Here is a 23,415-nt window from a genome sequence, read left to right on the forward strand (position 1 = left end):
CTCCCTTGACCTCTCCCCCCCTCCCCTGCCCTCTCCCCTGCCCTGCCCTGCTCCTCATCCTGGCTGCCTAGGATCACCCTGGGCTGATTCTGCCTGGTCCCCTGCCGAGGGCCACTCCCACTGCTCCCCTGCTCCCTCCCCCGGGGCACTTCTCTCTGCCCCGGGGATTTGGGGTCCACCCCCCCCCCCGCCCTCCGTGAGATCCCACCCTTTGCTTGGGGACTGAGGTCCCTGTGTGTGTCAGGCCCCAAGATGAGGAGTTGGGCCCTCCACTGAGCCACAAAAGACTGACTCAAGCAGAGAGCAGCTGCCCCACCCCTGTCCCCGTCACTCCCAGCCACCCCAGCCCGTAAGAGGAGCTGAGCCTGAAACCCAAGCCGCTCATGAATAACCCACCGTCCTGCCCGCAGCAGAGGCTCTGCCGGGTCCACCCTGCGAGTCCAGCTCCTTTCCTATCAGGACCGAGTCACTGCCCTGAGATGGAGCCACCGGCAGAGGGGCAGACCGAGACCTTCAGCTATGTGGTCTGGGTGCCCGGCGCCAATGGGGCCAACATCATGGACGTGAAGGTGAAGATCGACACGCGCTGGGTCTTCCAGGAGGGCCAGGAGGAGCTGCCCGTGGACACGCCCAGGGGGCCACAGTCCGACCTGCAGAGCAGGTAAACCCTCAGGACCCTCCTGCACGTGGCCCCCACTTGGCCACCACATTTGTGGGAAGGGACCGGACCCCCCCTCCACCCCTGCACCCCGTCTCGGTCTCTGCTCTTTCCTGCCCTCTGCCCCCCCCCGCCTCACATCTGTGGAGAGGAGGGGCCCCAGGGGACACTCAGGGGGTGGGCAGTCCCCAGGGACTCTGCCCACGGGGCTGCGGTGACCATCCTCGGAGCCCCTTGCTGGTCTGGTCCCTGGCTGGGCCGCGGGCCTCTGCTGGCCGCTCACACACCCATGCCATCACCATGTGCAGACATGCCTGTGTGTGCCTGGTCTGTCTCGCACACTTGGGGCTTTGGACCGATGCATGCTGCGTGCGTCCCAATCACAGACAGGCTCCTGCCGCCCCAACGCCGCTGCACCTTGGCCATGCTTCCACCCACCCATGTCTGCCCGACCACGTCCCCGACGCTGTTGGGTTTCTGTGTGTGGGGCTGGTGGAGGCGGATGCCAGGCTGAGGTTGCCCAGGGCCCGGCCTCATGAGCTCAGCCAGCACTTACATCCTTTTTTAAAGTTTTTAAAAATAAACTTTGAATTTTGGGCAGCACCCCACAATGCTCAGAGGTCACTCCTGGCTTTGTGCTCTGGGATCCCTCTTGGCATGCTCAGTGACCTTGTGGGATCCTGGGGGTCAGAGCTGGGTTGGCGCATGCAAGGCAAGTGCCCTCCCCGTGGCCCCAGCACTACCCCCTCCCCCCCTCCCCACCGTGTCCTGTCCTCTGTTGTGCTCACCATGACCCCTGGCATGACTTTCGTGTCCTGCAGGGCCCGCGTGCTCGGAGGCCGCACGTCTCCCGGCAGGCCCTTCCCAGCGCTGTGCTCTGTCCTGGTCAGTGTCTAAAGGTCAGGCCTGACAGCTGGACATGCAACCAACAGGTCATCAAGACGCCGAGTCCTGGATTTGTCTGGGACTGCCATTTTCTTGTTTTTTTTTATTTGTCTTAAGACTAGTCATTAAATGTGTATTGTCATATAATTCATCCCTCTTTGTAAAACTTCTCTTGTGATTAAATGCACATCAACAGTTACAACATCCACCCCTCTACTCACCATCATCATTCCATCCATGTGCATCCATCCATCCACTCACCAGCCCACCCTTCATCTAGACATCCACCACCAAAATATCCATCCACTCATCCATCCATCATTCACCCATCTACCCATCCACCCACCCATCCACCCACCTATCCATCCATCCACCCATCCATCCACCCACCCATCCAACCACCCATCCACCATTCCATCCACCCACCTATCCACCCATCTACCATCCATCCATCCATCCATCCATCCATTGATCCATTGATCCATCCACTCATCCACCCATCCATCCTTCCATCCATCTACCCATCCACCCACCCATCTACCCACCCATCCATCAATCATCCACCCATCCAGCCACCCATCCATCCATCATCCACCCATCCACCCATCCACCATCCACCCATCCATCCACCCTCCCGTCCATCCACCCATCCACCCATCCACACCCCCATCCATCCATCCCTCCACCCATCCACTTACCCACCCACCCACCCATCCATCCATCAGCCTGTATTAGTGGCAGACGCTCACACACACACACACACACACACACACACACACACACACACACACACTCAGCACTTTTGTTTCTCCCAGTTCTGAGGACTGGGGATGCCCGTGAGGCGTGGGCAGCAGTGGTGGTTGGGTCCCCTCACCCTGGCTCCTGTGCTCGCCTGCTCTCATCCCTGTGGCATTGTGCCCTGCTGTCCTCAAGGGACCACTCTGCATGTCACTTGCAGGCCTGAAGGCGTCACTTTTACTTAATCACCAAAACTGTCACATTCAAGGTTTTCTGTCCTAAGGTGAGGGGACACTTTAGTTTCAGTTCGGGCACAGATAGGAGGTGGGGCAAGCAGGGAGGGTCCCTGTGCTCCTGCTCCCTGCTCCAGGCTGGGCCCAGCCTCCCTGCCTGCCTGACAGCTGTGGCGGACTCCCCACTGGCCTGGGGGTTGCTTTGCAGCCCCGCCATCTCCCCACAAGCCCGGCAACCCCATCACTGACAGCCTTTGCAAGCAGAGCAAAAGAGCGTCATTTTCATTGCAGAGAGAACCCCACCCGCCTTTGGAATGTCAGTCACTTTCTTCGAGTGGATTCTTGAGAATATTGCTCCACCAGGAGGCCTTGGGGCCCAGAGCTTAAGCAGGAAGTCTGGCCTCTAGGATGTTGTGTGGCCTTGGGCGGGTTGCCTAACCTCTCTGATCCTTAGCTTCCTGAAGTATGAAATAGACAGTCTAGTGCATGGGCGAGGATTCGCTGGGGCCATACAAGTACAGGCTCAGGGCCCAAGCACTGTGGAGAGCCTGATGCCGCACAGCCTGCATAACCGTGTCCCAGGCAACCCTGAACCACAATGGTCCGCATGCGTGACCCACAACGTGTCACTCGTGCCCGAAGTTCACATGGGCCAAGGGGCAAAGTGGAAGAGCTGCAGCGTGTGCGCGGGTTCGAGTCAGCACCGCCCACTTCCCGTGCAGGGTCCGGGAGCTGGAGCGGTCGGAGGTGAGGCTCGTGAAGCGGGTGGAGCGGCTGAGCGCCCGCCTGGCCCAGGAGAGAAGCCACGCGCTGCGGGCCCAGGAGCAGCTGCGCACCCTGCGGGGGGCCCTCGCCCGCCAGGTACCTCCCAGACACCCCCTGTGCCCGCACGGCCCCCACACCTGCACCGACGCCAGGTGGCATCCAGCTTGGGAGGCCACTTTAGCAGGACCATGACGGCAGAGGGGCCAGTGGGGACTGTGGGGCCAGGAGCCTCGCTGGACCGCGATCGTTTCCTGCCTGTAGAGTGAGCGTTCCTCCCTCTCGCCCGGTGTCCGGGTGGGCCGAGAGCAGGAGTGAGCCACAGCACTGTGGGGTGCTGGGGGTGGTGTGCATGCATTGTGTGTATATCCATGAGTGCGCCTGCCCGCACACGTGCATATGTGTGATGCCACCACGTGTGCACAGGCTGGCACATGTATAACTGCATGTGTGTTCTGGCACATCCACACAGACACTTGTGTGTATGTGCTTGTGTTGATACAAGTGTAAGTACATGTGTGTGCTGATGCATGTGTATATACACAGCTTGTGCCCACACACACGTACATGCATGTGTTGGCTTGTGTGCATACAGTGTGCATGTGCTGGTGCATGTGTGTACGTGTATGCATGTGTTGGCACATGTGTACGGGCATGTATGCGCCCATGAGTGTGCGTGGATGCGTGCATGTGTGTGTGTACATGCGTGCAGGGAACCTCAGAGAGCTGACCCTCTGGCGGCCAGGGTGCAGGACAGTCCATGGCCGAGCTCCGAGGGTGATGAGGAGCGGGGAGGCTCAGAGTCGCGGGGCCCTGTACTGGTTGTGTAGGGGCCTGAGGCGGCGAGCAGCCTGCTGGAGACGGGGTGGGGAGCAGAGCCAACCCTGGCTTTCCCCTTGCCTCCACGGGCCTCAATTTCCACATCTGTGGGATGGGGGAAAAGGCCCCGGGACGATTTGGAGGTGAATTAGTGCATGCTCGTAGCGGTGGTTGTGTGGGGTTGACCCGCCTGTTCTGAGCCGGGGAGAGGTCGGGGGCCAGCAGGGGCCACAAGCTCCATAAGGTGCAGGTCTAGAGGGCGGCTGTGCGGCATCCTGAGCCAGTGCAGTGCTGTCCATGCCAGTGCTATGACCAGCTACGGGGCCCTGAGACCCAGACCCAAGGGCACCGCCAGCACGGAAAGTCCAGAACTGCCCGGGAGCAGCAGTGAACCATGCTCACAGGGGGAGGCTGTTTCCAGAAGTTTCTGAAGCAGCATGTGTGTGCATGTTTGTGTTCTCACGTGTGAGTGTGTGCATGCGCTTGTGTGCACACATGTGTTTGTGTGCATGTTGCACGTGTATACATGTTTGTGTGGTGTGCTTGTGTGCATGCATGCGCGTGAACACGTGTGCGCAGGTTTGTGTGTGCATGTGTGCGTGCATGTGTGTGTGTCTGTGCATGTGTGTGCTTGTGTTGTCTGTGCGTGGTCGGACCAAGAGTGCTGTTCTGGCGGTCAGGTTCCTTGCAGTGCAGCTCTGAGAGCAGGTCAAATGCTGGTCTGTCTGTCGTGGGCTGAAGCTGCGCCGGTGGAGTTGGCGTAGGTGGGACCCGCCTGGGGAATGGAGACCGGGGACCTTCTCGGGAGCTTCAGTGATGCCCCCTGGGCGTGTTGGGCGCTGTCCCACTGTCAGACTCTCGTGGGAAGAGCATGTCGATCCATGCGTGACGTGAGTCAGGCCCTGTAAGCCCCCTAGGAGATGACGTGGGAGACACAGAACGAGGAGGCCCCCCTGGGCATGTCAGTGGGGCCCAGGCACTGTCCAGCACGTCTGTGGGGTCCGCGCCCACACACAGGGGGACAGCGCCTCTTTTCTTGTGTTTTGTTTTTGGGTCACACCCAGTGATGCTCAGGGGTTACTCCTGGCAGTGCTCGGGGGCCATATGGAATGCCGGGGAATGAAGCTGGGGTGACCGCGTGCAGGCCAAATGCACCCCACCCGCTATGGCTCCACCCCAGACAACTCTCCCTGTTAGGGGCTCAGGTCACCCCTAAGCTCCTGGGCAGAGGGGTCATGGAGCCCCCTTTTCAGAGGAAGAATATGAGTTTAGGATCCTTGAGAGACCCGCTGGCTGGGCCAGAACACGGCCCCCATGCTCTCACCCTGCACCGCTTGTCAGAAATATCTGTCCTTTGCAGCGAGTCAGTGGGAGGATGGAGGGAATGTCTCTGCATCTCTGCAGGATTATTTTCCACTTAAGTTTCACTCTGCAACTGTCAATGCTCTCAGGACACATTTGCACACGGCACTCAGAATCCTCAGGAAGCATTTGCGCACGACACTCAACGTTCCCAGGAAGCATTTGCACCCCAAGACAGCTCATTTCTGTAGTGACCCAGGGTCCTTTTGAGAGCCCATCCAGAGAGATCCAGCTGGATGCTGAAGCACCCAGGTCCCGGGACACACCACCTGGCAAACCAGCTGCTCTTTCTTCACTTGACTCCACTTGTCTTTGCCCCCATATGTCCCCCAAATCAAGTGGCCCCTCCGAGCCTGCTGAGCCCTGACCAAGCCCCTACCTCTGCTCCTTCGTCCTATGGCCTGTGAGCTTCCCAGGGTGGGGGGAGACTCTAAGGGGAGAAAAGCCCCCCGCATTCCCGGCACTCTCCACTAGACCTTCCCCTGAGCATGGGGCTCCAGGGCCTGCTCTGGGCACATGGCTAGTCTTGGCGGGGTTGTGTGGGTGCACCCCCGGCTGCATCCTGTACCCCTGGGGCCAGCCGGGGGGGGGCTCTGTTTGCCCCTTCCAGTGGCTGAGCCAGGATGGGGGGACAGTCAGGAGCCAGTGGGAAGGAAGGTGAGTTCAGCAGAGGGTTAGGATGGCGAGATGGTGGGCCCTGCAAGGTCCCTGGAGAAGGTGGACAGAGGGTGGCTGTCCTGTCCTGGGGTGCTGAGGCAGGCCGGCTGGAAGGAAGGCTGACCCCGAGGTGGGTGGGACACAGACATGAATTCTTGGGGTGCTGAGAAGGGGAGAGGTGTGAGGGGGGTCTGGGGTGGCCGTGGGGACAGTTGGATGCGCCTGCCTCATTCTCTTTAGGACTTCCGCTCCCAGGAAGCTCTGCCAGCTGCACCATAGTCTCCAGCCCACAAGGCCCGTCCATACACACACACACACACACACACACACACACACACACGCTGCTCAGGGTGGGCGCTCTGGGGAGGCAGCCTCCCGTGCACAAATCCTGGTGGCAAGGGCAACTCCGAGGCCAAGTGTGGGTTCCAGTCCGGGGAGGACAGTCACGCTCGGAGCCCGAGGTCCAGCCAGGCGCGGGGCCGCCGGGGTGCCCCTGGACTCGCTGGACCTCGCTCCCTGACGCCCTTCCTCCACCGCCAACTTGCAGGTGCGGGAGCAGGAGCGCGCGGCGCAGCGGCGGGAGCGGCTGCGGGAGCTGGTGCGGCGCCAGGACGCGGCGCTGGGGCAGCAGGCGGCGGCCCTGGAGCGCGGCGCGCGGACGCAGCGTCACCAGCTGGGCCTGGCGCGCCGGCAAGAGCGCGCGCTGCGGGCGCAGGTGCAGCGGTTGCAGAGCGACGTGCGGCGCCTCTGCTGCGCCGCGGGTCTCCTGCTGGCCGAGTTGGACGCCCCGGGGCCCCTGGCGCCCACTGGCCACGGCCTGGGACAGCCCGCGCACGCCCGGAGCGCCTCTCCCGAGGCGAGGGCCGGGCCCGGGGCACGCTGGCTGCGGGAGCGGGAGCGGGAAGGACGCGCCGGCTGGCAGCTCTGCGGGCAGCTGGAACGGCTGCAGCTATCGGACACCCGCCTGCCGAGTCTGCAGGACGAGCGCAGCGCGACCCCCGAGGGCCACTGCCGCAGGGTAAGTGGCCGCACGGGTCTCAGCAGTGAGTTTCCTGCCTCTTCTTTCCTGAAGAGCGGCTTGATGGAGTGACGGCCATCCCCAGGTCTTCCTCTTCCCCCCGTCCAGCTACCTCGCCTCCCTTCCTCCCTTCCAGCCGCCTGCCTCACCGCCTCAGGACAGGACAGCCACCCTCTGTCCACCTTCTCCAGGGACCTTGCAGGGCCCACCCATCTCGCCATCCTAACCCTCCGCTGAACTCACCTTCCTTCCCACCGGCTCCTGACTGTCTCCCCATCGCTACTGGCCTGGGGCATGTTCTCCGTGCTCCCTCCCGAGTCCCCTCCACCCCTCCCTGCTAAGGCCCTCACCCCAGCCCTGGCCATCACCCCCAGAGGTGGCAGGGTCCCTCCTTCTCCTCCTCTGCAGACTGTGAGCCCTCTGTGGGCAGGGCCAGGTGGGGGCCGGTCCCCCTTCTGCCTCTCCAGGTTCCCAGCAGGGCGAGACCAGGGGCCTCCCGAGCTCCGGAGGGGCGTGGGCCGGGCTGCAGGCATTTGGCAGGGGAGCCTCCTGGCTGGCCTCCAGGCTCCCTGCTCCAGGAGCAGCCTCGGAGGAGCTGTGGGTGCCCCTGCTGGAATCTGGGGCCCGCGACGTTGTAAGGGGCTGTTTCTCCCGCACCTGGAGGCCTCCCCAGGCCGTGTCCTCATCTCACGAGCCCCCCCACACACACACACATGCTGGGCCTCCCTGTGACCACACCGCCCTCCCTGAGGGCCACGCGCGTCATACCTGGGCACTCGATTTCTTCTGTGGAAGTGGGACCCCGTGTTTTCACACTCATTTCCTCGTCCTCTCTCCTCCCTGGTGTTTGCGGTCTCTTGTCTCTGCTCCGTGGCCCCGCCTTGCGCCCTGCCCCCCAGCTCGGGCACAGCCGCGGCGCTGGGCACCTTGCTGGACCCGGGGAATAAACCGTGCAGAGACAGACACTCGTGCGGGTCTCCCCACTCCCCCACCCGTCCACGCTGCTCCTCCCTGGGTATCGCTGGGCTCCAGCTGACAGGCGTCCGCACTGTCCGTTCCCGGGAGGAGCTAGCCGCGCTCTGTCACCCCATTCACAGAGCCAGAGGGGTCCTGGGAAGGGTGAGACCAGCCGGGGGCTGGCGTGGGCCCTGTCACCACTGAGCCCCTGACTCTGCTGGCCATCCCTGTGGGCTGCAGTCACTGCCCAGCACAGCCCCACCAGGCGCGAGCGTGGCGTCAGTCCTTCCCTCCAGCCTCCAGCTGCCCCACCTTGGAATTCCCCTGGTGTGGAACAGTGGGGGCGGGGGGGGGGGGGCTTAGTCCTGAGCTGGGGCAGGGCTCCAGACTCTGGGGCCCGGGGTGATGGCGGGTGCCCCTAGGCCCTGTGTGGCTGAGAGGGGGCAGACAGCACACATGGACCCTGGCCCCTGATACCCCCTGCCTGGGGCGGGGCAGAGACTTGGGAGGGCCCTGGGGTGCCCCCGCCATCTCCCCACTCCTCCGCAGGGGACCCCGGGAGCATGAGGTCTGGCTGACGTGGCCTTACCAGCCTCAGTGAAGGCCCACTTGCATGTAGGCTGTCTTGGCGAGGGGTGGGAGAGCTTGAGCTTTGGTTTGGGGGGACGGTTCTGCCCAGGACATGCAGTGACCGGGGGGCTCCATGTGTCCCTACCCTCCTGCCCACGTCCAGGCCCTGAAAACGCAGCCCTCATCATTTACTGTGGCTGTGTGGATGCGCCCCCTAGCGCAGGAGTACCCACACAGTGCACATGTACCCGCACAGAGCAGATAGACCACATAGAGCAGACACCACCACATATGCCCCCATGCACCCCCCGTACACACCTCATACAAACAGCCCCATACACACCCCCATACATGTCCCATACACACCCCATATACGTCCCATAAACCTCATACACGCCGCATACACACACCCTATACACACCCCATACACACCCCATCACACCTCCATACACAACCCCCCAAAACACCCCCATACACATCCCATGCACACCCCATCACATTCCCATACACACAATCATACACACATACATGCACCCCCTACACACCCCCTACACACCCCCGTACACACCCTATACGCACCCCACACACATCCCATATACATCCCATAAACCCCATACACACCCCCATATACACCCCCATACGCACCTCCTGTAGAGCAGCCCGAGCCCAGTCCGCCTGATATTCTAGAAACATCTGTGCCTGCCCCTCCTGTCTCCGGACCCTGACACGGAGCCGCTGCACAGCCCCCCCCCCCCCCAACTCATGGTTCCCCCAGGAGTCAGGTGGGGACCTCAGTCCTCTGCCCGCTTCCTGGGCCCGCGATCAGGTGTGGGCAGGTGGGCACCGTGTCTCTGTGCCCACCCTCCCGCCCTTCCTGGGGGGTCTCTGCCCAGACATGCCCTTTCTGTGAGGCAGCCGTGGGGGCCCTCGACAGCTCCTCACCGCTGACCCCCCCCCCCCCCCGCCCCTATTACTGAGGTCCCGGGGCTCCAGGATCTGGGGGCTCACCTGACCTCAGAGTCCCTGAGGCAGCCGCTCGAGTCGAGGAGCTTATGGGTCCCACTTCTTGGGGGCTGGGAGCACGCGCCCACCCCAGCATCTGTGAGGGTGCCTTGGGCCTGGCACTGCCCCCAGAGGCGCCCCCTCCTGGTTGCCCCTGCTGGTCCTCCCTGCACCACAGAGGAGCAGATGGCAGCACTGTCACCTGGATCCGGTGCAGGACGACCTCAGGCACGGCCTTGGGGACCGCCTCAGGCCTGTCCTGTGCTTGGAACACAGCCCCACACTCCCTGTTGGTGCTGGGCAGGCTCCACAGCGCGTGAGCTCCCAGCATGGCTCAGCTGCGTGCCAGGGCGGGCCCAGGAGACAAGACCCCTATCTGCCCGTGCCACGAAAGCGCCCAGCTGATGGCTTTCAAGGCCAGCGGCCAGTCTGGATGCTTCCAGCGAGTGTGTGCAGGCGCCCTGGGCAAGGGGCAAAGGTGACAGCTCAGTCATGGGGAATGCAGACACGTGCAGGTGGGGGCAGAATCGGGGGCCACCCTGGGAGTCCGGGGTGAGGGGTGGGGCTGGACCCAGCTGGGAGCCTTGGGGAACCTTGGGGAGCAGGAAGGGGCCCCTGGGAGGAGCAGCCCAGAGCCCCAAGTGTGCAGGGGGCCCCGAGAATCTGCAGCCCTGCTCGGGGCTGGGGCTGACGGTCGGGCTGGAACAGGTCTGGGTGTGTGGTTTTCTGGGGGCCAGCCTGTGGAAGCCCCACGTGCCCTGCGCAAGCCCCGACCTCGTGACCTGGGGTTCATGCCCAGGCACACGGGCGTCCCGGGCCCTGCTCACTCGCTGCCCACCTGCCCACCTGCCCGGGGCCGAGGGGCTCCCACGCCCCCACGCCTGGCTGCTCCGCCGCCTGCTCCTTTCACCCTTCCACCGGGATGGCTGCTGCCTCCAGGATGAGACTGCAGGTCAGATTGTCCCCTCCTGGGGGTTCCTTGGTGACAGGTGCCACCCTAGTTCGGTCCAGTGACTCCTCCTCATCACCCAGGCCTTGACTCTCAGAATTTGCACCTCTGGCCCTGGGAAATGGAAGTTTCCAGCAAATGGGAGCGTGTCAAGAAGGCAATGTTCGGGGGCAATGTAAAAACTGGGGAAACTGAGGCAAGAGTGGGCGTTCAGTCCCGGAGAGTGTCTCAGAGGAAGACCATTACGAATCGCAGTGTGCCCCCACCCTGTGTCCAGTGGTCCTCGTGGACAAGCCAGGAACCGAGGCAGGCGGGGACAGTGCCTTGCCCAGACATGGGGAGGCCAGCTTCACCCCACAGCCCGGAAGGTGCCAGAGTCTGTCTGGTGGGGGCCAGTCGGCTGTCCCGGTGCTGTGTACCTGGGGCTAGCATCCAATGGCACAGGAACAGACGAGTGCCTTCTTCCCACAGCTCAGAGGGGACCAGACGCTGGTGCGAGCAGATGGACCCTGTGGTTTCTGTGAGCACTGCCCAGGGAGCTCTCGGCACTGGGCGACTCTGGCCAGGCAGTGATGCTGGTTGAGGGTCCCCAGGACAGGACACCGTGTCCCTGAGCACTGTTGGGGAGGAGTGGGAGAGTCTTCACCCTGTTGTGGACCATGGGCGAAGCTAAGATGTTCCTCCATGCACATGCACACACATACGTTTTTATACTCAACACACGGAGACACACAGCGCACACGTGCATGCACATACATGCCCACACAACATACATGTGTACACACATTCTCACAACACAGACACACAGCATACATACATGCCAACATGTTCATGCACATATGTGTTCACACATACACACAGCACACATGTACACATGCACACACATGCTCACACTTTAAACATATGCATACACATATGCTCACATATTTATACACACATGGGCACAGACAGGTGTGTTTGCCCACAGTACATAACGCAATACTTACACAACGCTCACCATGCGCATATATGCAAGCACACATGTATATACATACATGCATGAAGCACACAGACGTATGTACACACATGTATTCATACACAAGCACCCAGACACACATCCACATCTGACACACTCTCACACTAACACTCACAGGCCCTCCCCCACACCCCGTGTCCAAAGGGCAGTGCCTGCAGCCGGGCGCTGGCCAGGCTCGCCTTTGGGGGACGTGCCCGCGGACAGCAGAAGGCTCTGGGGCTGGCTGAGGTGGGGTTGGGCGGGCGACGCTCTGTGCCCACGGGCCTCTGGGCTCTGCCCCCTGCGCCATGCCTGGTGGAGGAGGCGGTGCGTCTGTGGGGCCGGCCGGGAGGTGCCCACGCATGGGTAGCCTCTGAGCCCTGTGTGGTCGGCCGGGAGCCCTGTGGCCAGCCCAGGACCCTCAGCTCTGTCCCCAAGTGTTGTCCTGCGGAGGAGGAACCCACCCACGTCTACAGGACTCTCTACTCTGAGGGTGCCCCGCGACCCAGGGCCACAGGTGTGTGGGTGCCATGTGGCAGCGAGGGGCACGCGCCGCCCCCGGTCTGGGTTTCTCCCGATGCCCACATGAGGGTGGGCCCTGCCCTGCTCTCAGAGGAGCTGTGGCTCAGAGAGGCCGTGCCAGTCACCTGGGGCACAGAGCTGTGATAAAACTCCGAGGGGTTGTGCCACATGCCAAGAGCACAGGGCTGGTAGGGTTGGAGCGAGAGGACGGTGGGGAGGGCACCGGCCTTGCACACAGCTGACCTGGGTTCCATCTGCGGCGTCCCCGATGGCCCCCGAAGCCCCACTAGGAGTGATCTCCGAGCACAGAGGCAGGAGTAATCAATACCTGAACACCCTGTGATGTGTCCGCCAAACAGAAACAAGTTGTAGAGACACGTGGGGACATACACAAGGGACACAGTGAGCGGGCCGGGGAGGCACACGGCTGGGACAACGGGCATCAGAGTCTCAGCACGGGATGGCAGCGCTCCCTGGCATGACCAGGGTCAGTCCCTGTGACAGGATAGGGCCTTGCGCCCCCCTGCTTGGGCGCCCGGTGAGCTGTGCCACTGTCGGCCTCCGGGGACAGATGGGTTCAGGAGTCTGGGGTCACTGGGCCCGGCTGCTGCCTGCACTGCCCCTGTCTGGGGAGCCGGGGGAACCCGGAGCAGACTGAGGTCAGCAGGTGCTGTCCCCGGTGTGGGGCGGGGCTAGTGCCTGCTGACCGCAGGGTGTTCCTCACTGGGCGCCTCCCGCCTCGGGTGGGCAGGAGAGAAGCGGCCTGCATGCGGGCCTCCAGGGGCGTCTTGAAGCGTCTTTCTAACTCAGGGGTGCTGTGGGTTCCAGGCATGCGTTCGAGGGACCCCTGCCCCTCTGACTGCATAGGGGCTGAACTCCCAGGGTGCCTGGCCTGTACACAGGTGAGTGGGGAGCACTGAGAACATTCTGGAAATGGCTCACAGTGGTCTGGGCAACGTTCTGTGAGCAGGGAAGGTCTGGGGACCAGGCTGGAGTGTTTGGAAGCTCCGAGAACATCAGGAGACATGTATGTGTGTGCATGCGTGTATTTGTGTATGTATGTGTGTATGTGTGTACATGTATGTGTGTATGTGTATGTAGGTGTGTATGTGTGTATTATGTGTGTGCATATGTGTATTTGTGTGTATATATGGGTGTACATGTATGTGTGTGCATGTGTATGTATGTATATGCATGTGTGTATATGTGTATAAGTATGTGTGCATGTAGAGTGTATGTGTATGTGTGTATGTATGCATATGTGTGTATGTGTGTATGTATGTGTGTATGTGTATTTGTATGTGTGTATGTGTGTGTATATGTGTGTATGTTATATATGTATGTGCATGTGTGTATGTATGTGTTTGTGTATTTGTATGTGTGTATGTATGTATGTGTGTATGTGTGTGCATGTGTGTATGTGTATTTGTATGTGTGTATGTATGTATGTGTGTATGTGTGTATGTGTGTGTGCATGTAGCTGTGTGTGTATGTATGTGTGTATATGTGTGTATGTATTTGTGTATGTATGTGTGTATGTGTGTATATAGGTGTGTGCATGTGTGCGTATGTGTGTGTAGGAGGTGGTCTGAGCAGAGGAAGGGGCTGCTTCTAACTCCCCCAGAACCTCTCCCCGACCCCCGCCTGCCCTGGCCGCATACGCTGAGGTGCACATGTAGGTATGTAGGTGTGTATGTGTGTATGTGTGTGTGCATGTGTGTATTTGTGTGTATATATGTGTACATGTATGTGTGTGCACGCGTATGTATATGCATGTGTGTATGTGTGCATAAGTATGTGTGCATGTAGGGTATATGTGTATGTGTGTATGTATGTATGCGTATATACATACGCCTTCTCCTGTGTGGCTGCCCAGGCCCTGGAGCCTGGCCAGCTCTGTCCTCCCTGCGGACCTGGCCTGGTTCTCCCAGCCAGAGGCCCCCCGAGTCCCTGCCCCGGAGGCCTTTCCTGCTGCCTGCAGGGGAGCCAGAGAAACGGGGTTCCCATCCGCTCCAGGAAGCCCCCAGAAGAGCTGGACGCCTGGCCCTGCCTGCCCCCGGTGCCCAGGGACACCCCTGCCCCCCACAGCAGCGCACCAGGCAGTAGGACCCCTCCCCAGACCTGGGGGGGGGGGGAAATCCCCGCATGCTGCAATTCCCCAACATCCCAGAAGAGGGCGCTGGCGTCCCAAGGGCACATTCAAGGACAGGGCTAGGGCCTCTCCCCGCCTGCAGTTCCCTGCCCACACCCCCAGGCCAGCTTCTTCAGAACGGAGCCTCTAGGAACGGAGCTTCACCTTAGGAAGGTGAAGCCCCCAAGATGCGGGTCGGGACAGGAGGTCGGGGGACTAAATAGAGGAGGGAGAGGCCCCTATGGGCATCGTTGTGTGCAGGGCTCACTAGTGTCCACCCGGCGGGCAGTTCCTCGGGCATAAGGGCCCAGGCATCGGGGACGGTGGGGACCAAAGTGCGCTTTGGAAATCTGCTTCTTCTGCAGGGAGTGAACACAGCGGCTGCGTCACCCTCGGAAGGCGGCAGGGTGGCCGCCCAGGAGCTGGACCCACAGGGCCTCGAGAGCCACAGGAGCCTCCAGTTGGTGGAAGGGGTGTCAGCCTGGGCCCCCAGCTGGGCGCCATCCCCAGCCCCTGCCAGCCCCCCGCGCCCAGCCCAGGACACCTCCAATGAGTTTGCAGAGCTGGAAGCCTGCTTCCGGCAGCTGTGGGAGTGGTGGCGAGGGAAGGGAGACATTCCAGGAGGGGCTTCCTCGGAGTGCCGGGATTCTGCCCCAGGACAGCCGGGCTGCCAGGACTGCGCATGGCTGACCCAGGCCCGGGAAGCAACCTTGCGGTGGAGGAGCTCAGGGGTCCAGCAGGGAGAGACAGAGACCCTGGGAACCGGCCAAGTGCTTCCAGAGCCGGGGCCCCTGGGTGGCTTCTGTGAGCTGGGCCCAAGCCGGCTGTCCCCTCTGCCCACCGCCCTGGCGAGGCTCAGGACACGGTTCCACGAGCTTGTGTCTGCGCTGAAGACAGAGCAGAGCAACCTCTGGCAGGAGAACACGCAGCTTCGGAGAGCCCGGGAGAGAAGCCTCCAGAAGCTGCGCATGCTGGAGCAGGAGAGGGAGAGTGCTGCCGCGGCGGCGGAGGGTGCGCTGGGCAGCTGCAGGCGGGAGCTGGCCCAGGCCCTGCAGGCCGTGTCCGACCTGGAGGACTGCAGCCAGAGGAGCTACCGCAGGATCACGCAGCTGGAGGTGGCGGGCGAGCGGCTGCGCCGGGCCCTGTCGGAGCGCGCGTGCGCCTGCAGGGGGGCCGTGACTCGTCTCCGCCGGGGACAGCGGGAGCTGCGGGCTCTGGTTTCCCAGCTGGGAGCGAGTCACCAGGAGCTGATGCGGGACCTCGCGGCGGGAATAGAAGGCGTGGTCAGGGCCTTCCTTGAGCGGCACGCGCTCCCGGGGCGCAGAGATCTGGACAGGGGCGCGCGGGCCGAAGGAGAGCGCGGGCCGCACCCCTGCGGGAGGAGCCGGACACGGCTGGGCGCGGCTGCAGGAGCCCACGGGCCCCTGGTGGAGGGTCGAGTGAGCGGCCCCACAAGGCGGCTGAGCCCGACCGCACGCACGGAGAGTTCCGGGGGCGCAGCCGAGGTTTCCGAGGGGCCCGGCGCTCGTGCGCACCAAGCGCCTTGGCAGGCAGAGAAGGACCCAGCACGGGGCGCTGCAGACCCCGGACCCCGGGTAAGTGGGCTCCGGAGGGACTTCTCACACCCGAGTCAGATGGAGGCGCCCTGGAGCTGGTCCGGCCAACTGTCACAAATGGGAAAGTTTCGGTCTCCTCCTCCTCCCCCTTCTCCCCCTCCTCCCCCTCCTCCCCCTCCTCCTCTCCCTCCTCTCCCTCCCTCCCTCCTCCTCCTATTCAAAAAATAAGTAAGTGGGCGGCAGCGTGGTCTCTCGCCTGCCACGTGCATTAGGTGGCCATGAGCTTCTTCCCACTCTGGCCTTCCACCTTGCCAAGAGAGGACGCATGAAGGAGGGAACAAAGCCGCCAGGCTGGTTGGTGGTCAGTCGCAGTTTATTCTAATCTTGTCTTCCTCTGCCTCCTTCCAGGCTCACCCACTCCCATATTCCTCCTATCCCCGCTCCATCTCTCTGCCTTAGTCTAGAGTCCAACCTCCAAGTTTCAGGGTAGCAACTACACTCGGGTCAGAGAGCACAGTCAGCTAAAGCCCTTCCTTCCCGGGAAGCTCTCCTGAGACAGAGCTCTCCTCCTGGGAGATCCGCTCAAGGCGGGATTTCATCGAAGAACATACTTCTCCTTTCCTTGGTCCATAAACATCATCTTAGATTTACTTCAGAACAATCTTTCTAGTCATTTTGCATGGACACAGTAAGAGATACGTCAATCTTATAAGGTGGCTCTCCTGGGGACATCTCGCTCTAGATCCCAGACCACAGTGCTCGGGCCAGATAGTCCTTCCAAACCCTAGCAGTTGTCAGAAAGAATTTATTATAGGAAAATAATAAGTTCTATGATAAGGATAGCCTTGCTGATATTATCCTATAATAAGGTTATCCTAACCTTATTCAGTTGTTGCTCTTCGATCATGACAGAATTTTTCCATGACCATGCTCTTAACTTGTAGTCAAGTATTATGGCTCTTGGCCTGGCCCACGGGCCAGGGTAGCTCATAGCTTGCTCTGGGGCCGTTCAAGTCCCTTCATTGGGACCTTGCTTCTGGGGTGCGAGGAACTAAAGGCAACTGAGACTTAAGTTGAGTGTGACAGGTTCCCAGGAGTAAATGTTATTTGGAGTCAGCTAACTCCCAATATACAAAAGCATAGCGTTAACTGCCTTCCTGTGTCAGTACGAAAGGACTGTGCTCCGAAGTGAACTGTGCAAAGGACATAAGGGAAAGAGAAAAAGCAATATTTCACGTACAAATACAAAATCCAGAGTCCTTAGAAGGATCTGACCTTGCAAGTCACAGAGTCTGGTTTGGGGACAAGTGGTGATTTAAGGCGGGGGAAGAGAGCCCAGAGGAGAAGTTAAAGACAAGCACAGAGGAATGGGAATGCCTCGGGAGCACTGTGATGGGTGTAACCCAGTAAACCTAAGCTCCTTGCGGCAAGGGAGAAAGGACAAACCAATGTTATCCTACACTCCTCCTCCTCTTCTTCCCCTTCCCCTGCCTTTTCCCCTCCTCCTCCTCCTCCTCCTCCCCCTCCTCCTCCTCCTCCTCCTCCTTGTTTTTGAGGGTGAGGAACTGGGGCATGCCTGGCCATGCTCAGGGGTTACTCCAGGCTCTGCACTCAGATTCACTCCTGGTAGGCGGGGGCCATATGGGTGCTGGCGCTTGAGCCCGGATGGGTCAAGTGCAGGTTGGGCACCCTCCCCACTGACCCGTTTCTCCACCTGGTTTCCGTCTTCCTGTGACCGCATGCTATCCCACTCAGTGGGCCCAGCGCTGCCCTCCTTGAGGGGCTGTGTGGGCGTGTCTGCCTCGTGAGCAGGTGGTCAGCACTCAGCGTGGCCGTGTCCAGCCCTGCTGTATTTTCTCCCAAGACCTGCCCAGAAGCAGTGTTGCTGGGTCAGAGGAAAGTTTAAAATCTAAGCTTTTGCAGGGGAGGGTCTCCCTGGAGGGGCCAATGCCGGTCGGCAGAGAGTTGCCAGCCATTCTGAGAGAGCCTGATACAAGGGTCGAAGGGCAGAGAGCAGCTGGTTGGCTGGCTGGGGTCACTTGCAAGGCTGCAGCGAGGCCTGTTGTGCGGGGGGGCTGCCCTGGGCGGGTGTCCTGGCCACGTGCCCTGATATCTCCAGGCCCTTCAGTCTCTCCTTCATCCTGCTGGGTGTAGTGGGTGGGAGCTTGGGGTCCCCCGGCCCCACCTGTGCTGGCCTCTCACTGCCCTGCTGGCCGTTCCTGGACTGGGCTGTCTGCGCTGTGCGATTTCCAGGGGTCAGTACATGGTCTCCACGGTCCTCCTCCCCCTCCTCCTCCCTCACTTCTCCCTCTCCCCCCTTCCCCCTCCTCTCTTGCCCTGGAAGCATCCTGTCGCTTACAGGGGCATTTGCTCTAGACAAGCCCCCTGAGGCCCAGGGTCACACACAAGCCTGGCGACCAAGTCTCCTCCTGCGCCCCTGCGTGTGACATGGCAGGGCGTGGCACCCCAAACCCCTTCTCTCCCTGCTGCTCCTTCTCTCGGACACCTTCGGTTGGCCACAGGACCGCGGGTGGGGGGCCGGGGCATGGCAGCCCCCCTTTCTGGGGCGCTCTCTTAGGATCCCTGACCCCGCCCTGCCCTGGTCCGGAGAGGCCTCGTGGTTCGCACCTGGAGCTGCGCTTGCCCTCATCCGTGGGCCCATCTGCTACCCGCCCAGCCTGCGCTGGTTCCCCCTGATCAGATGAAACCGTGTCTGCCGGGCAGTGTTGCTGGGTGGACGCGAGACGGGCTGTGGCCTCGAGGGGCCGCGGGGAGGGCAGTGAGGGGCCTGGCACCCCCAGGCCTCACCGGCAGCTACCCCCTGCCTCAGCCCGGAACGCGCCTGTGCCGAGCTGTGCTGAGCAAGATGGCTCTGGCCGGTACTGACCAACCAGCTTTCAGAGGCCCATTGGAGAGCCACGGGCAGGACCTGGGGAGCTCTGCGGGCTCGGGCGACAGTGCTCAGCTGTGTCAGCATGGCCCTGGCACGCTGACTTCTGTGGGTGGCGTGTGCTATGGGGAAGCAACACACAGCACGTCCATGTCCCTGCTGGGTGGACGTGTGGGTATCAGAGACACGAGCCTGGGCCCCAGAGCATGTGGGGTTACGGCAGGGCCCTCCAGACCAGCCTCTCCTTTGCCCCCCAGAAAGCTGGGGGTGCCCGCGGGGGTCAGACCCCGGCTCCTGGAGTCGGCTGGGATCAAGTCAGGTGGGCACCAGCCACTCGCACACTGCCCGACATGGGACGGCCTCCCGGTGAGCCAGACTCGTGAGGGTTATTCTAGAGTGACCATCAGTACTTCTCAGCACCCTGCGCCCTGCCTCAGGAACCCAGTATGGCCTTGGTGCACACGCGTGTCCGTGAGGGACTGGACCCGCGTCGTCAGGGCTGGAGGGGCAGTCACTATCAGCTGATTCTCTTACTTTAGAGTCTCGGTTTTGATTGTGTATGTGCGTGTGCCTGTGATGGTTGTGTATGTTGTGTCCGGGATGGAACCTGGGCCCCACATGCCAGGTGAATGCTGTACCGCGGAGCCCTCCCAGCCCCAGACTTCCTCCACCCTGCGGATTGAGTGGGCGTTGGTCAGGGAGGGATGGTCCGTCAAGGAGGGGGCTCTCCGTCAGGGAGGGGCTGTCTGTCGGGGAGGGGCTGTCCCTCAGGGAGGGGCTGCGGGGGCGGAGGGCAGAGGCTCAGGGAGTTTGGCCCTTGCAGCTGTGGGGCCTGGAGCAGGAGCTCAGGCTGTGTGTCCGGCGGCTGCAGCTCCAGGTGGGGACACTGAGGTGCCAGCTCCGAGACCAGGGCACCGCCCTCGAGGACGCCCGCCAGCTGCGGAACCAGCTCCAGGGACAGGTAGGCGCCCGCCCCTGCCCGCACACTCAGGCCCCCCCCCTCGCCCCCCAACCTTCGCTGGTTGGGACAGAGCCCTGAGTTCTAGCTGCTGCCCAGGCCCCGCCCTGCTTGCCCGGGGACATACTGTCTGGGTACGAGGAGCAGCGAGGCGGCGGGGCTGGGGAGGCCGCATGTGTTCATGGTGTGAGATGCGGCCTGCTTGGAGAGAGCACTGCACGGGGAACACCCCAAGCCATGGACACAGCACACGCGTGCAGGGGCAGTGAACATGGGCACAAGCACTCACGCGTGCACACATGTTCCACAAACGTGGACACAGGCACACATGTATGCATACATGTGCCGTGAATGTGGACACGGGCATAGGCATGTACACAGGACACAGCCCAGGTGGGCATATGCGCACATATTAACAGATAGTGGACACACATGCACACACAGGTACAGTGAAAGTGGCCACACGCACGCAGGCCAATCAGCGTGGACACACCTGTGCACACATGCACACATGGGTCAGTGCAAGTGGACACAGCACACCGGGCCCAGCAAATCCTGGGGAATCCTGGGTGACGGGGGCGGAAGCGGCTCGGCCCCACGGCACCCTGTAAGGGACAGGGCTCAGTGGAAGCAACTGTCAGTGACGCAGGGACACAGCCTTGTGCTGGGCTGCGGGGCCGCTCCCAGAGGGTCTCTGGGGCCATACGGGGCCAGGCTGTCCGCTGCCCACACATCTCTGTCCTGACTGACTGTACTGGTGAGCAGCGCGGGACCTCAGGGTTGTGCCTCCCATGGCCCTCTGGTGAGGCGCTGAGGCTTTCGTAGCCCTCCCGTGGGCTCTACAGACCCTCGAGCACTTGCAGTCGGGGCTTTGTTGCTGCGACTGAGCGTCTGCACTTGTTGCCCTGAAACCATGCCCTTAGCACCATCTGCGAATGTGCCCTCTGGGCCGCGTCCTCCATCACCTTGTCCCATGCACATTTCCCATGTCCAGTATCCCAGCCGAGAGGTTACAGCAGCTGCCAGGGGTGTGCCAGGGGTGTGCTCACGGCTGGCGTTTCACTCTGGAATGTGGGATGAGGAGGCCTGACTCCTCGGCAGGAACGTTGCCACGGCCTCAGAGCCACTGGGCGCCTCTCACTCGGGTCCCGCCTCACCCTGAGGTTAGGCGCAGACACAGAAGGGCAGGGCTGGGTTCCTGCAGGTTGGAAACAGATGTGACTTCCCACCGCATCACCATGGCTTCACACACACACACACACACACGCACACCATAGGCACACCATGAATCCACACATGCATACACACACATGCACACACAAAGGCATATCATGCATCCACACATGCACACACATGCACACACATACACAGGCACACCTTGCATCCACACACACGCACACACACACACATGCACACACACATACACAGGCACACCATACATCTACACACGCACTCGTGTGCACACACACACATGCACACGCATGCACACACACTCGGGAGTCCTGTGGTGAGGCACAGTGGGGGTGAGAGTGTTGTGGGGGGGACTGTATTGGGGGCCTTCCTGTGCTGACTGTGGAGGGTGTGGCTGGGGTGGGCCAAGGGCACCCCTCCAAGAGGACCCCAGGGCAGGCACTCCTGCTGCTCTTTCCTGGCCAATAGCAGCCCAGGCATGGGGCGCTCAGCGATCTGGTCTGGCTCAGGTGCTGCCCCTGGCAGCTGCCCAGGGATGAGGCAGGGTCAGTGCCACTCCCAGGCAGGCACAGGAGCAGTGGACGTGGCGTGTGTCTCCCTGCGGGAAGGCGGGCTGGCCGTGGGCTTGGCCCTGCACCTTACCATCACCCACATCTGCCTGGGCTGCCTGAAGGAGGCGGCGACAAGCTGCAGCTGGGGCTCAGGGTGTCCTCCTCAGGGACTGCAGCAGATGGGACGAGGCCCCAGGACTCCGAGGGGATGGGACGGCGGGGAGGGGCACCTCTCATCGTGCCCTCCCTGCAGGCCTTCCCTGAGGATCCGACCCTCCTTCTCTTCCAGCTCCAGGAGCTCCAGGAAAAGCACCACGAGGCCAGTCTGGCCGTGACACCATTGAAGGTGACCATCTGCCAGGTCCACCACAATGTCCTCTCCCAGCCCAAGTGTCCCATCTGCTCACAACCAGTGGGGCCTGTTTCTGTGACAGGAAAACTCCGAGTGTGAAGGAAGAGACTAGAATCCCTGAATCCCCGTCTGCACCAGGCTCAGGCACGAGATGGTCCCGGCGGGTGTCTGAGTCTCCGGGGCAGAACCTTCTGTCCCCTCAGGCCATGGCTAATGTGGGGCCTGCACGCAGGAAGCCACGTTTTAAGGCACAGGGGTCTGTCTGTTCAGCCAAGCCCAGCGGAGACACCCTTTTCCAGGGACTGTTGCCCCCAAACTGCCCCAAATCTCTTCAGCCCAGGGTCCTGTGAGTGGACTTGGGTTGGGACATGTCACCTGGTGTGAAACTGGCCCCTTCAGAGACCCCTCGCATCCCTGCCGTGTCCACGGTGGCACCCTGGGCGCTGGGGGAGGGTCAGGCTTGGGCTAATGAAACTCCCAGGCTAAGCGGAGGGGCTCTCAGGGGACCGAGTGGCACCCGCAGAGGTGCAGGGCCCAGAGGGTGGGAGCAGGCAGGAGCCACGGGCTGGGAGGGAGGGGGACAGGCCCCAGAGCCTGGGTTCGCAGCGGCAGGCTCAGCGTCATGGGCAGGCAGAGTTCATCCTGGGAAGGTGGTCAGCGCAAACTGAGAGACCAGGAGGGATCCTCACCTCTGTCTTCCTCCGCCCGTTCCCGTCCCCTTCCCGGGGTCAGACATGCAAGTCTGGCTGGAGAGTCGCTCGCCGTCAGCCCCAACCTGGGCAGAGGCTGCAGGCACTTGGGGAGGACGGAGGCATCGCGGATGGAGTGTGGCAGGCTAGAAGAAGGTGTTCCCAGCCCGGTGCCCAGGGTCGCCGTCCGTCTGTGACCCGCCTGTCCCATCTGCAGGCCAAGCTGGCGTCTCTGGTGCAGAAGTGCTGGGAGAGGAACCGTCTGATCTCGGCGCTGCTGCGGGAGCTGCACCGACACGCGCCCGCGAGCGGCCGGCTGGAGGCGTCTGCACAGAGCATGCTGAGTGACGCAGCCCTGGTCCAGTACACTGCTGACTTCCGGGGGCCCCGCGAGGTCCGTGCCCACAGCCACCTGTGCCTTGCCTGTCCCCGCGCTCCCCGCAGCTGCCTGCCAGCGTCAGGGAGTGACCCTCTGCACACTCACTCAGGGTCTGGCCTCCGCCCCGATCCACCTAAGCGCTTTTCCCTGGCACCTCTGTGCCCACTGGCCGCTCCCCAGCACAGATTCTGCCTCCTCCCCACCCTGATGCACCATGGCTGGTGACCTTGTCTGGTCCCACAGTCAGAGAAAAGCCGCTGGGCCAGGGGTTCTCAAATGACACGTGAGCTCCGAGAATTGGCCACCGCCTGCGGTGAACCCAGACAAAGGCGCCTGCCCAGCTCACAGCGCTGGCCCGAGTAGAGCAGAGCCCCTGTTCCTTGCAGACAAACTCCAGGCTGGACGCTGAGGCCAAGGAAGATGAGGAGGAGGAGGAGGAGGAGCAGGAGGAGGAGCAGGAGGAAGAGCAGGAGCAGGAAGAGGAACAGGAGGAGCAGGAGCAGGAGGCTGCCTTCCCGAGCGGTGAGCTGCTGGCTCTCTCGGGAGTTGGTGCGGGTGCAGCAGGAGACCTGGTCTGTGCACCTGGTGGCGG

General features: G+C 61.9%; 1 protein-coding gene across 1 annotated transcript; it reads left to right on the forward strand.

Moving 5' to 3' along the window:
- Positions 1-479: 479 nt before the first annotated feature.
- CUNH4orf50 (chromosome unknown C4orf50 homolog) lies at positions 480-22,912 on the forward strand. Its single transcript, XM_056132701.1, has 8 exons — positions 480-661; positions 3,237-3,375; positions 6,662-7,132; positions 14,623-15,852; positions 19,527-19,664; positions 21,693-21,749; positions 22,662-22,838; positions 22,889-22,912. Exons 1-8 carry the CDS (start codon positions 480-482, stop codon positions 22,910-22,912), a joined length of 2,418 nt encoding a protein of 805 aa, XP_055988676.1.
- The last annotated feature ends 503 nt before the right edge of the window (positions 22,913-23,415 follow it).

The sequence above is a fragment of the Sorex fumeus genome, unplaced genomic scaffold (genome assembly GCF_029834395.1).
Source record: "Sorex fumeus unplaced genomic scaffold, SorFum_2.1 ptg000095l, whole genome shotgun sequence".
NCBI lineage: Eukaryota > Metazoa > Chordata > Mammalia > Eulipotyphla > Soricidae > Sorex > Sorex fumeus.

What these genes read in the sequence shown, in the direction of transcription:
- CUNH4orf50 (XM_056132701.1), top strand. Translation starts at nt 480, where the DNA reads ATGGAGCCACCGGCAGAGGGGCAGACCGAGACCTTCAGCTATGTGGTC. An exon ending in CAGTCCGACCTGCAGAGCAG is followed by an intron (nt 662 to 3,236) that starts GTAAACCCTCAG and finishes CTTCCCGTGCAG; the next exon opens with GGTCCGGGAGCTGGAGCGGT. An exon ending in TGGCCGTGACACCATTGAAG is followed by an intron (nt 21,750 to 22,661) that starts GTGACCATCTGC and finishes TCCCATCTGCAG; the next exon opens with GCCAAGCTGGCGTCTCTGGT.